This window comes from Aquarana catesbeiana, linkage group LG13 (assembly GCF_042186555.1).
Source record: "Aquarana catesbeiana isolate 2022-GZ linkage group LG13, ASM4218655v1, whole genome shotgun sequence".
Taxonomy (NCBI): Eukaryota; Metazoa; Chordata; class Amphibia; order Anura; family Ranidae; genus Aquarana; species Aquarana catesbeiana.
The window spans coordinates 217,046,839-217,060,523 of record NC_133336.1 but is presented as its reverse complement, the minus strand read 5'-3'; the positions used below and the strand labels follow the sequence as shown (position 1 = coordinate 217,060,523).

At 64.7% G+C, this 13,685-nt stretch overlaps 1 protein-coding gene across 1 annotated transcript; it reads left to right on the top strand.

The window, feature by feature from the left end:
• Window positions 1-6,127: 6,127 nt before the first annotated feature.
• SLC50A1 (solute carrier family 50 member 1) lies at window positions 6,128-9,030 on the top strand (the record flags this gene model as incomplete). Its single annotated transcript, XM_073608729.1, is given in 6 exon segments — window positions 6,128-6,205; window positions 7,770-7,893; window positions 7,973-8,134; window positions 8,456-8,575; window positions 8,658-8,921; window positions 8,999-9,030. Coding segments are annotated over 5 exon segments (583 nt in total), but the record flags the coding sequence as incomplete, so codon positions are not given.
• Between the last annotated feature and the right edge of the window lie 4,655 nt (window positions 9,031-13,685).

The window sequence follows — 13,685 nt, the reverse complement described above, 5'->3', positions numbered from 1 at the left end:
CCTCCTCCATGTCGTTCCCGTCTGTCCTCCATGTCGTTCCCGTCTGTCCTCCATGTCGTTCCCGTCTGTCCTCCTCCTCCTCTGTGTCGTCCCGTCTGTCCTCCTCCTCCTCCGTGTCGTCCCCGTCTGTCCTCCTCCTCCTCCGTGTCGTCCCCGTCTGTCCTCCCCCTCCTCCGTGTCGTCCCCGTCTGTCCTCCTCCTCCTCCGTGTCGTCCCCGTCTGTCCTCCCCCTCCTCCGTGTCGTCCCCGTCTGTCCTCCCCCTCCTCCGTGTCGTCCCCGTCTGTCCTCCCCCTCCTCCGTGTCGTCCCCGTCTGTCCTCCCCCTCCTCCGTGTCGTCCCCGTCTGTCCTCCCCCTCCTCCGTGTCGTCCCCGTCTGTCCTCCCCCTCCTCCGTGTCGTCCCCGTCTGTCCTCCCCCTCCTCCGTGTCGTCCCCGTCTGTCCTCCTCCGTGTCGTCCCCGTTTGTCCTCCTCCTCTGTGTTGTCCCCGTCTGTGCTCCTCCATGTCATCCCCGTCTGTCCTCCTCTGTGTCGTCCCCGTCTGTCCTCCTCCGTGTCGTCCCCGTCTGTCCTCCTCCTCCGTGTCGTCCCCGTCTGTCCTTCCCCTTCTCCGTGTCGTCCCCGTCTGTCCTTCCCCTTCTCCGTGTCGTTCCCGTCTGTCCTCCTCCATGTCGTTCCCGTCTGTCCTCCTCCATGTCGTTCCCGTCTGTCCTCCATGTCGTTCCCGTCTGTCCTCCTCCTCCTCCGTGTCGTCCCCGTCTGTCCTCCTCCGTGTCGTCCCCGTCTGTCCTCCTCCTCTGTGTCGTCCCCGTCTGACCTCCTCCTCCTCCGTGTCGTCCCCGTCTGTCCTCCCCCTCCTCCGTGTCGTCCCCGTCTGTCCTCCCCCTCCTCCGTGTCGTCCCCGTCTGTCCTCCCCCTCCTCCGTGTCGTCCCCGTCTGTCCTCCCCCTCCTCCGTGTCGTCCCCGTCTGTCCTCCCCCTCCTCCGTGTCGTCCCCGTCTGTCCTCCCCCTCCTCCGTGTCGTCCCCGTCTGTCCTCCCCCTCCTCCGTGTCGTCCCCGTCTGTCCTCCCCCTCCTCCGTGTCGTCCCCGTCTGTCCCCCCCCCTCCTCCTCTGTGTCCCCCCCTCCTCCTCTGTGTCCCCCCCCTCTCTCCTCCTCTGTGTCCCCGCCCTCCCTCCTCCTCCGTGTCCCTCCTCCTCCGTTTCCCCCCTCTCTCCTCCTCCGTGTCCCCCCCTCCGTGTCCCCCGCGTCTGTCCTCCTCCTCCGTGTCCCCGTGTCTGTCCTTCGTGTCCCTCGTGTCTGTCCTTCGTGTCCCCCGTGTCTGTCCTCCGTGTCCCCCGTGTCTGTCCTCCGTGTCCCCCGTGTCTGTCCTCCGTGTCCCCCGTGTCTGTCCTCCGTGTCCCCCGTGTCTGTCGTCCCCCGTGTCTGTCCTCCTCCGCGTCCCCGCGTCTGTCCTCCTCCGCGTCTGTCCTCCTCCGCGTCCCCCGTCTGTCCTCCTCTTCGTCATCCCTGTCTGTCCTCCTCCGCGTCCCCCCCGTCTGTCCTCCTCCTCCGCGTCCCCCCGTCTGTCCTCCTCCTCCGCGTCCCCCCGTCTGTCCTCCTCCTCCGCGTCCCCCCGTCTGTCCTCCTCCGTGTCCCCCACCGTCTGTCCTCCTCCGTGTCCCCCCCGTCTGTCCTCCTCCTCTGTGTCGTCCCCCGTCCCTCCTCCTCTTCCTCCGTGTCGTCCCTCCTCCTCTTCCTCCGTGTCGTCCCCCGTCCCTCCTCCTCTTCCTCCGTGTCGCCCCCCGTCCCTCCTCCTCTTCCTCCGTGCCGTCCCCCCGTCTGTCCTCCTCCGTGCCGTCCCCCCGTCTGTCCTCCTCCATGCCGTCCCCCCGTCTGTCTTCTTCCGTGCCGTCCCCCTGTCCGTCCTCCTCCGTGTCGTCCGTCCTCCTCCGTGTCGTCCGTCCTCCTCCGTGTCGTCCGTCCTCCTCCGTGTCGTCCGTCCTCCGTGTCGTCCGTCCTCCTCCGTGTCCTCCGTCCGTGTCGCCCCCCCTGTCCCTCCTCCTCCGTGTCGTCCCCCGTCCCTCCTCCTCCGTGTCGTCCCCCCATCCTCCTCCTCCGTGTCGTCCCCCGTCCCTCCTCCTCCGTGTCGTCCCCCCATCCTCCTCCTCCGTGTCGTCCCCCTGTCCTCCTCCTCCTCCGCGTCGTCCCAGTCCTTCCTCCGTGTCATCCCCCGTCCCTCCTCCGTGTCGTCCTCCGTCCGTCCTCCTCCTCTGTGTCGTCGTCCTCCTCCGTGTCGCCCCCCGTCCTTCTCCTCCGTGTCGCCCCCCCGTCCTTCTCCTCCGTGTCGCCCCCCCCGTCCTTCTCCTCCGTGTCGTCCCCCGTCCTTCTCCTCCTCCTCCGTGTTGTCCCCCCGTCCTCCTCCTCCTCCGTGTCGTCCCCCGACCTTCTCCTCCTCCTCCGTGTCGTCCCCCCGTCCTTCTCCTCCTCCGTGGTGTCCCCCGTCCCTCCTCCTCCTCTGTGTCCTCCCCCGTCCCTCCTCCTCCTCTGTGTCCTCCCCCGTCCCTCCTCCTACTCCGTGTCCTCCCCGTCCCTCCTCCTCCTCCGTGTCGTCTCCCCGTCCCTCCTCCGTCATCTCCCCGTCCCTCCTCCGTGTCGTCTCCCCGTCCCTCCTCCGTGTCGCCTCCCCGTCCCTCCTCCTCCTCCGTGTCGTCCCCCCGTCCCTCCTCCTCCTCCGTGTCGTCCCCCCCGTCCCTCCTCCTCCGTGTCGTCCCCCGTCGCTCCTCCTCCGTGTCGTCCCCCCCCCGTCCTCCTCCTCCTCCGTGTTGTCCTCCTCCTCCGTGTTGTCCCCCGTCCTTCTTCTCCTCCGTGTCGTCCCCCCGTCCCTCCTCCTCCTCTGTGTCGTCCCCCCATCCCTCCTCCTCCTCTGTGTCGTCCCCCCTGTCCCTCCTCCTCCTCTGTGTCGTCCCGCCGTCCCTCCTCCTCCTCTGTGTCGTCCCCCCGTCCCTCCTCCTCCTCTGTGTCGTCCCCCCGTCCCTCCTCCTCCTCTGTGTCGTCCCCCGTCCCTCCTCCTCCTCTGTGTCGTCCCCCCGTCCCTCCTCCTCCTCTGTGTCGTCCCCCGTCCCTCCCCCTCTGTGTCGTCCCCCCGTCCCTCCTCCTCCGTGTCGTCCCTCCTCCTCCGCGTCGTCCCCCCGTCCCTCCTCCTCCGTGTCGTCCCTCCTCCTCCGTGTCGTCCCTCCTCCTCCGTGTCGTCCCTCCTCCTCCGTGTCGTCCCCCGTCCGTCCTCCTCCTCCTCCGTGTCCTCCTTCTCCTCCTCCTCCTCCTCCTCCATGTCGTCCCCCCGTCCTCCTCCGTGTTTTCCTTCTCCTCCGTGTCATCCCCCGTCCCTCCTCCTCCGTGTCGACCCCCTGTCCTCCTCCTCCATGTCATCCCCCGTCCCTCCTCCTCCTCCGTGTCATCCCCCGTCCCTCCTCCTCCGTGTCATCCCCCGTCCCTCTTCCTCCTCCTCCGTGTCGTCCCTCGTCGCTCCTCCTCCACCGTGTCGTCCCCGTCCCTCCTCCTCCACCGTGTCGTCCCCGTCCCTCCTCCTCCTCCTCCTCCTCCTCCTTCGTGTCGTCCCCCGTCCCTCCTCCTCCGTGTCGTCCCTCCTCCTCCGTGTTATCCCCCTATCATCCTCCTCCTCCCCTGTGTCGTCGTCCTCCGTGTCATCCCCCGTCCCTCCTCCTCCGTGTCGTCCCCCGTCCCTCCTCCTCCGTGTCGTCCCCCGTCCCTCCTCCTCCGTGTCGTCCCCCGTCCCTCCTCCTCCGTGTCGTCCCCTGTCCCTCCTCCTCCGTGTCGTCCCCCGTCCGTCCTCTGTGTCGTCCTCCGTGCCGTCCCCCCATCCGTCCTCCGTGCCATCTCCCCCGGCCGTCCTCCTCCGTGCCGTCCCCCCCGTCCGTCCTCCTCCGTGCGTCCCCCCCGTCCGTCCTCCTCCGTGCCGTCCCCCCCGTCCGTCCTCCTCCGTGCCGTCCCCCCGTCCGTCCTCCTCCGTGCCGTCCCCCCGTCCGTCCTCCTCCGTGCCGTCCCCCCGTCCGTCCTCCTCCGTGCCGTCCCCCCGTCCTTCCTCCTCCTTTCCGTGCCCCCGTCCGTCCTCCGTGTTATCCCCCCGGCGTCCTCCATGTCGTCCGTCCTCCGTGTCGTCCCCCCCGTCCTGTCCCTCATTGCTCCTCCTCCGTGTCGTCCCCCGTCCCTCCTCCTCCATGTCGTCCCCCGTCCCTCCTCCGTGTCGTCCCTCCTCCTCCTCCGTGTCGTCCCCCGTCCCTCCTCCTCCTCCGTGTCGTCCCCCGTCCCTCCTCCTCCTCCGTGTCGTCCCCCGTCCCTCCTCCTCCTCCGTGTCGTCCCCCGTCTCTCCTCCTCCTCCGTGTCGTCCCTCGTCTCTCCTCCTCCTCCGTGTCGTCCCTCCTCCTCCTCCGTGTCGTCCCCCCGTCCCTCCTCCTCCTCCGTGTCGTCCCTCCTCCTCCTCCCGTGTCGTCCCCCCGTCCCTCCTCCTCCTCCCGTGTCGTCCCCCCCGTCCCTCCTCCTCCTCCCGTGTCGTCCCCCTGTCCCTCCTCCTCCTCCCGTGTCGTCCCCCCCGTCCCTCCTCCTCCTCCCGTGTCGTCCCCCCGTCCCTCCTCCTCCTCCCGTGTCGTCCCCCCGTCCCTCCTCCTCCTCCGTGTCGTCCCTCCTCCTCCTCCGTGTCGTCCCTCCTCCTCCTCCGTGTCGTCCCTCCTCCTCCTCCGTGTCGTCCCTCCTCCTCCTCAGTGTCGTCCCCCCGTCCCTCCTCCTCCTCCGTGTCGTCCCCCCGTCCCTCCTCCTCCTCCGTGTCGTCCCCCGTCCCTCCTCCTCCGTGTCGCCCCCCCTGTCCCTCCTCCTCCGTGTCGCCCCCCCCGTCCGTCCTCCTCCGTGTCGTCCCCCGTCCCTCCTCCTCCTCCGTGTCGCCCCCCCCGTCCGTCCTCCTCCGTGTCGCCCCCCCCGTCCGTCCTCCTCCGTGTCATCCCCCGTCCGTCCTCCGTGTCGTCCTTCTCCTCCTCCGTGTCGTCCCCCCCATCCTCCTCCTCTGTGTCGTCCCCCCCATCCTCCTCCGCGTCGTCCCCCCGTCCCTCCTCCTCCTCCCGTGTCGTCCCCCGTCCCTCCTCCTCCTCCGTGTCGTCCCTCCTCCTCCTCCGTGTCGTCCCTCCTCCTCCTCCGTGTCGTCCCCCCGTCCCTCCTCCTCCTCCGTGTCGTCCCCCGTCCCTCCTCCTCCTCCGTGTCGTCCCCCCGTCCCTCCTCCTCCTCCGTGTCGCCCCCCCCCTCTCCCCTCCTCCTCCGTGTCCCCCCCCCGTCCGTCCTCCTCCGTGTCGTCCCCCGTCCCTCCTCCTCCTCCGTGTCGCCCCCCCGTCCGTCCTCCTCCGTGTCGCCCCCGTCCGTCCTCCCGTGTCATCCCCGTCCGTCCTCCGTGTCGTCCTTCTCCTCCTCCGTGTCGTCCCCCCCATCCTCCTCCTCTGTGTCGTCCCCCCCCATCCTCCTCCTCCTCCGCGTCGTCCCCGTCCCTCCTCCTCCTCCGTGTCGTCCCCCGTCCCTCCTCCTCCGTGTCGTCCCCCGTCCCTCCTCCTCCGTGTCGTCCCCCGTCCCTCCTCCTCCGTGTCGTCCCCCGTCCCTCCTCCTCCGTGTCGTCCCCCGTCCCTCCTCCTCCGTGTCGTCCCCCGTCCCTCCTCCTCCGTGTCGTCCCCCGTCCCTCCTCCTCCGTGTCGTCCCCCGTCCCTTCTCCTCCGTGTCGTCCCTCGTCACTCCTCCGTGTCGTCCTCCATGTCGTCCTCCTCCTCCGTGTCGTCCCCCCATTCGTCCTCTTCCTCCGTGTCCTCTCATCTGTCTCTAGTCCTTCTCCGTCCGTCTCCATGTCTTCCGTGTCCTCCCATTCTTCTCCAGGTCCTCCTGTCTATCTCCGACTCCTCCTCCGTGTCCTTTTGTCTATTCCCTATCTTCCACCATCTATCATCTCCCATCCTTCACCCCGTCTGTCTGTCCTCTGGCTTGTCTCTATGACTACACACAGTGGTCTTGTATCTTCTCTGAAGTGTCCCCTCATCTTCCTGTGTGACTTCCATCACCCATAGCAACCCGCCAGTGGCGTCTCTCATGTCTTGTCTCCTCTCAGGTCGGATCTCCGGCTCATGGTCTCCAAGAAGAGTGCGGACAATATCCAGTTCCTGCCGTTCCTTACCACCGATCTGAAGTAGGTTTGGCTCCTCCTGCACCTCTGTCATGTATTGGGTGAGTCTGGGGGAGCTGCATGCGCTCTGACCTGCATGATGGCCAAGTGTGTGGAGGGGATGGAGTGGTCATGACCATCCAGTGTGTGTGAAGGGGGGAAGGGGTGCAGTGGTTGTGTCCAGTGTGTGTTGGGGGGAGGGCGCAGTGTGGAGGATTGTAGGTTAGCGTGGGAGGGCGCAGTGTGGAGGATTGTGGGTCAGCGGGGGGAGGGCGCAATGTGGAGGATTGTGGGCGTAGTGTGGAGGATTGAGGGTCAGCGGGGGAGGGCGCAGTGAGCGGGGGAGGGCACAGTGTGGAGGATTGTGGGGGAGGGCGCAGTGCGAAGGATTGTGGGTCAGCGGGGGAGGGCGAAGTGAGCAGGGGAGGGCACAGTGTGGAGGATTGTGGGGGAGGGCGCAGTGCGGAGGATTGTGGGTCAGCGGGGGAGGGCGCAGTGCGGAGGATTGTGGGTCAGCGGGGGAGGGCGCAGTGAGCAGGGGAGGGCACAGTGTGGAGGATTGTGGGGGAGGGCGCAGTGCGGAGGATTGTGGGTCAGAGTGGAGGATTGTGGGTTAGCGTGGGAGGGCGCAGTGTGGAGGATTGTGGGTTAGCGTGGGAGGGTGCAGAGTGGAGGATTGTGGGTCAGCGGGGGAGGGCGCAGTGTGGAGGATTGTGGGTCAGCGGGGAAGGGCGCAGTGTGGAGGATTGTGGGTCAGCGGGGGAGGGCGCAGTGAGCGGAGGATTGTGGGTCAGCGGGGGAGGGCGCATTGAGCAGGGGAGGGTGCAGTGCGGAGGATTGCGGGTCAGCGGGGGAGGGCGCAGTGAGCGGAGGATTGTGGGTCAGCAGGGGAGGGTGCAGTGAGCGGAGGAGGGCGCAGGGTGGCGGTTTGTGGGTCAGCGGGGATTGTGGGTCAGCAGGGGAGGGCGCAGTGCGGAGGATTTTGGGTCAGCGGGGGAGGGCACAGTGTGGAGGATTGTGGGGGAGGGCGCAGTGAGTGGAGGATTGTGGGTCAGCGGGGGAGGAAGCATTGAGCAGGGGAGGGCGCAGTGCGGAGGATTGTGGGTCAGCGGGGGAGGGTGCAGGGAGCGGGGGATTGTGGGTCAGCAGGGGAGGGTGCAGTGAGCGGAGGAGGGCGCAGTGTGGCAGTTTGTGGGTCAGCGGGGGATTGTGGGTCAGCGGGGGAGGGCGCAGTGTGGAGGATTCTGGGGGAGGGCGCAGTGAGCGGAGGACTGTGGGTCAGCGGGGGAGGGAGCATTGAGCAGGGGAGGGCACAGTGCAGAGGATTGTGGGTCAGCGGGGGAGGGTGCAGTGAGCGGGGGAGGGCGCAGTGAACGTGAGATTGTGGGTCAGCGTTGTGAGCGGAAGATTGTGGGTGAGCAGGGGAGGGCGCAGTGTGGAGGATTGTGGGTCAGCGGGGGAGGGCGCAGTGTGGGTAAGCGGGGGAGGGTGCAGTGAGCAGGGGAGCGCGCAGTGTGGGTAAGCGGGGGAGGGCACAGTGAGCAGAGGATTGTGGGTCAGCGTTGTGAGTGGAGTTCCTCTCTTGCAGTAACCTGGGCTGGTTGTATTACGGATATCTGAAGGGGGATGGGACTCTGATGACGGTGAACTCCATCGGGGCCTTCCTGCAGACGCTCTACATGGTGGCCTTCATCTTCTACTCCTCGGAGAAGGTAGGACCCCCCGACCTCTGTGTCTCAGTCTCCCTCGTGTTGTCGCACTCGCCTCTGACCGCTGTCTTGTCCTCCGCAGCGCCGCCCCCTCTCTCAGGTCCTCCTGGCACTCTTAGTTCTGGTTTTGGGGTTCGCCTACTTCTACTTGTGGACCCCCAACCTCGGCGTCCGCCTGAACCAGCTGGGCCTCTTCTGCAGCATCTTCACCATCAGCATGTACTTATCTCCGCTGGCCGACCTGGTAAGTGGCCTCCCTATAGTGGGTGGGGCTGGAACCCCTGGAACACACTGGCCACCATGGGGGGGGAGGGTACAGCTAGAGGGACCCAACACTGCCCAGGGATTTCCCCGCCTCCCAGATGACCAATGAGTGGTCCTCATCCAGAACACAGACCCCGCCCCTTTGAAGCCGGTGAGATCCCAAGGCTGCTGGCAAGTGGTGCAGCCCCTCAGTGGGTGTGGCTAGAACACTGAGGGAATTTTGATTGGGGGTAGAAGTAGTAAGGGGCTGAGCATTGTTTTATCCTGATATCCAATCATCTTTCTTCTGCTCCACCTCCAGGCTGAGATCATCCGAACCAAATCCACCAAGTGCCTGTCCATGCCGCTGACCATCACCACCGTCCTGGCCTCCACCTCCTGGGTGCTGTACGGAATGCAGCTCGGCGACGCCTACATAATGGTGAGTGCGCGTGACGCCACCCGTCTGTCTGTGAGGGGGAGGGGGTGGATGTGACGTCCTCACTGTCATCTCTATCCTGCAGGTTCCCAACTTCCCCGGGATAGTCACCAGCCTGCTGAGGATCTGGCTGTTCTGGCGCTACTACCAGGAGCAACCTCTCTACCGCCACCTGCCGATGTGATGACGCAACGCGGAGCGCCGCCCCCGAACCAAGTGCCTGGACCTGACCGCGCTGACGCACTTTATTCTGGGATATACTGACACTTCTATGGGGGCCCCGGAGCCCTGACTTCTTCTGGGGCCTGCGGCGATGCTCTAACTCTTCTGGGGGCCCGGGGCTATCGAGGTGGGGCTCTAAATCTTTTGGGGGCCCGGATCTACCGAGGTGGGGCTCTAACTCTTCTGTAGGCCGGGGCTATGAAGGTGGGGCTCTAACTCTTCTGGGGGCCCGGGGCTATCAGGGTAGGGCTCTAACTCTTCTGGGGGCCCGGGTCTATCGAGGTGGGGCTCTAACTCTTCTGGGGGGCGGGGCTATGAAGGTGGGGCTCTAACTCTTCTGGGGGCCCGGGGCTATCAGGGTAGGGCTCTAACTCTTCTGGGGGCCCGGGGCTATCAGGGTAGGGCTCTAACTCTTCTGGGGGCCCGGGGCTATGAAGGTGGGGCTCTAACTCTTCTGGGGGCCCGGGTCTATCGAGGTGGGGCTCTAACTCTTCTGGGGGCCCGGGGCTATCAGGGTAGGGCTCTAACTCTTCTGGGGGCACGGGGCTATCAGGGTAGGGCTCTAACTCTTCTGGGGGCCCGGGGCTATGAAGGTGGGGCTCTAACTCTTCTGGGGGCCCGGGGCTATCAGGGTAGGGCTCTAACTCTTCTGGGGGCCCGGGGCTATCAGGGTAGGGTTCTAACTCTTCTGGGGGCCCGGGTCTATCGAGGTGAGGCTCTAACTCTTCTGGGGGCCCGGGGGTTTTGAAGGTGGGGCTCTAACTCTTCTGGGGGCCCGGGTCTATCGAGGTGGGGCTCTAACTCTTCTGGGGGCCCGGGGCTATCAGGGTAGGGCTCTAACTCTTCTGGGGGCCCGGGGCTATCAGGGTAGGGCTCTAACTCTTCTGGGGGCCCTGGGCTATGAAGATAGGGCTCTAACTCTTCTGGGGGCCCGGGTCTATCGAGGTGGGGCTCTAACTCTTCTGGGGGCCCGGGTCTATCGAGGTGAGGCTCTAACTCTTCTGGGGGCCCGGGGGTTTTGAAGGTGGGGCTCTAACTCTTCTGGGGGCCCGGGGCTATGAAGGTGGGGCTCTAACTCTTCTGGGGGCCCGGGGCTATCGAGGTGGGGCTCTAACTCTTCTGGGGGCCCGGGGCTATGAAGGTGGGGCTCTAACTCTTCTGGGGGCCCGGGGCTATGAAGGTGGGTCACTAACTCTTCTGGGGGCCCGGATCTATCGAGGTGGGGCTCCTGACTTTTTGGGGGGGGGCCCGGGGGCTCTGATTCTTCTGGGGGCCCGGGGGCTCTATCACCTCTGGGGGGTTTCTAGACCTTTATGCACTATGTTCTTATTTTCCGAGGTAAAGAGGACCTGTCCGGCGGCGGCGGGGGATTAGCTCTCAGAGAGGGGATTTGCGCTGAGGCAGCGGTTTCCATTGTGCGGCCCCCTCTGACCCCGCCCGGGGCCACTCAGCACTTCAATAGGGGCTGAGTCAGGAGGGAGCAGGACAGCTACACAAACAGAGGGAGCCCCCTCCCCTCCCCCGCCAGGAAACACACAGAGTGTAGAGAGATAAGGATTGGCTGTCATTGGGACCCAGACAGTTCATTGTACGCAAAGCTGAGGAGTGGAACACCCCCGCCATATGGAATACAGGGGCCCCGCTATGTGCACACAGCATGAGACACACCCCCATCACACGGGAGACAAGGGGCCCCGCTATGTGCACATAGCATGGGACACGCCCCCATCACACAGGAGACGAGGGGCCCCGCTCTGTGCGCATAGCATGGGACACGCCCCCATCACACGGGAGACAAGGGGCCCCGCTATGTGCACACAGCATAAGACACGCCCCATCACACGGGAGACGAGGGGCCCCGCTCTGTGCGCACAGCATAAGACACGCCCCCATCACACGGGAGACAAGGGGCCCCGCTATGTGCACATAGCATGAGACACGCCCCCATCACACGGGAGACGAGGGGCCCCGCTCTGTGCGCATAGCATGGGACACGCCCCCATCACACGGGAGACGAGGGGCCCCGCTCTGTGCGCACAGCATGAGACACGCCCCATCACACAGGAGACGGGGGCCCCGCTCTGTGCACACAGCATGAGACACGCCCCATCACACAGGAGACGGGGGCCCCGCTCTGTGCACACAGCATGAGACACGCCCCATCACACAGGAGACGGGGGCCCCGCTCTGTGCACACAGCATGAGACACGCCCCCATCACACGGGAGACGAGGGGCCCCGCTCTGTGCACATAGCATGAGACACGCCCCCATCACACGGGAGACGAGGGGCCCCGCTCTGTGCGCATAGCATGGGACACGCCCCCATCACACGGGAGACAAGGGGCCCCGCTCTGTGCACATAGCATAAGACACGCCCCATCACACAGGAGACGGGGGCCCCGCTCTGTGCACACAGCATGAGACACGCCCCCATCACACGGGAGACGAGGGGCCCCGCTCTGTGCGCATAGCATGGGACACGCCCCCATCACACGGGAGACGAGGGGCCCCGCTCTGTGCACATAGCATGAGACACGCCCCATCACACAGGAAACGAGGGGCCCCGCTCTGTGCGCACAGCATGAGACACGCCCCATCACATGGGAGACGAGGGGCCCCGCTCTGTGCACACAGCATGAGACACACCCCCATTATACGGGGGACGAGGGGCCCCGCTCTGTGCGCACAGCATGAAACACGCCCCCATCATATAGAAAACAGGGGCCCCGCTCTGTGCGCACGGCATGAGACACCCCCCATCACACGGGAGACGAGGGGCACCGCTCTGTGCGCACAGCATGAGACACGCCCCATCACATGGGAGACGAGGGGCCCCGCTCTGTGCACACAGCATGAGACACACCCCCATCATATAGAAAACAGGGGCCCCGCTCTGTGCGCACAGCATGGGACACGCCTCCATCACACGGGAGACGAGGGGCCCCGCTCTGTGCGCACAGCATGAGACACACCCCCATTATACAGGGGACGAGGGGCCCCGCTCTGTGCGCACAGCATGAGACACACCCCCATTATACAGGGGACGAGGGGCCCCGCTCCTACCCCTATGAATTATTCTGGCTGCCCTCAGGCTCTGAGGTGGGCGGAGACCTTTCATTCGATCTGTAGTCCCCCAATGGGTGGAGAGCGTTTTGTATCTTCTCTCTGAGAACAGTCGGTGCTTCTTCTGGTGACAGGACCTCTTTACCCGACACACCAACTGTCATGGCTGCCTTTTCTTATTGATTGTACAATCCGATGGTGGGGGGGAGGGGAACACGGGACGATCGGTGGGGGGAATTCACTAAAGTGCCAAAATCTTTATACGATTATTTTATAATAAATCATTTTATGTTTTCCACACCTGTGTCCCGTGTATGACTCCGATCACCGACACCGATCACCGACTCCCAACACTGATCACCGACTCCCATCACCAACACCAATCACCGACACCGATCACCGACTCCCAACACTGATCACCGACTCCCATCACCAACACCAATCACCGACACCGATCACCGACTCCGACTCCAATCACTGACTCCCATCACCAACACCGATCACCAACTCCCAACACCAATCACCGACTCCCATCACCGACTCCCATCACCAACACCGATCACCGACTCCGACTCCAATCACCAACTCCGACCACCGACTCCCAACACCAATCACCGACACCGATCACCGACTCCAATCACCGACTCCCAACACCGATCACCGACTCCAATCACCAACACCGATCACCGACTCCAATCACCGACTCCCAACACCGACTCCAACTCCAATCACCAACACCGATCACCGACTCCAATCACCGACTCCCATCACCGACTCCCAACACCGACTCCAACTCCAATCACCAACACCGATCACCGACTCCCATCACTGACTCCCATCACCGACTCCAATCTCCGACTCCAATCACCAACACCGATCACCAACACCGATCACCGACTCCCAACACCCATCACTGACTCCCATCACCGACTCCAATCTCCGACTCCAATCACCAACACCGATCACCAACACCGATCACCGACTCCCATCACCGACTCCCATCACCGACTCCAATCTCCGACTCCAATCACCAACACCGATCACCAACACCGATCACCGACTCCCATCACCGACTCCCATCACCGACTCCAATCTCCGACTCCAATCACCAACACCGATCACCAACACCGATCACCGACTCCCAACACCCATCACTGACTCCTATCACCGACTCCAATCTCCGACTCCAATCACCAACACCGATCACCAACACCGATCACCGACTCCCATCTCCAACTCCAATCACCAACACCGATCACCGACTCCCAACACCGACTCCAATCTCCGACTCCAATCACCAACAACGATCACCGACTCCCAACACCAATCACCGACTCCCAACACCGACTCCAATCACCAACACCGATCACCGACTCTGATCACCAACACCTCCGTACTCCACTGACATCTCCATCGATCCCGGACCAGTCTCCAAGTACAGGAACAGGAGCCGTCCCCTGCTGAGATGATGTCATCAGTCTTCTCCTCCCCCTGTACACCTGCTGTGCCTCATAATGGGCACAGCGGGTGTACAGACCCGGGAACTCAGCACAGGGATGGTGGGAACCCCTCATAATGGGCACAGCGGGTGTACAGACCCGGGAACTCAGCACAGGGATGGTGAGAACCCCTCATAATGGGCACAGCGGGTGTACAGACCCAAGAACTCAGCACAGGGATGGTGAGAACCCCTCATAATGGGCACAGCGGGTGTACAGACCCGGGAACTCAGCACAGGGATGGTGGGAACCCCTCATAATGGGCACAGCGGGTGTACAGACCCAGGAACTCAGCACAGGGATGGTGAGAACCCCTCATAATGGGCAC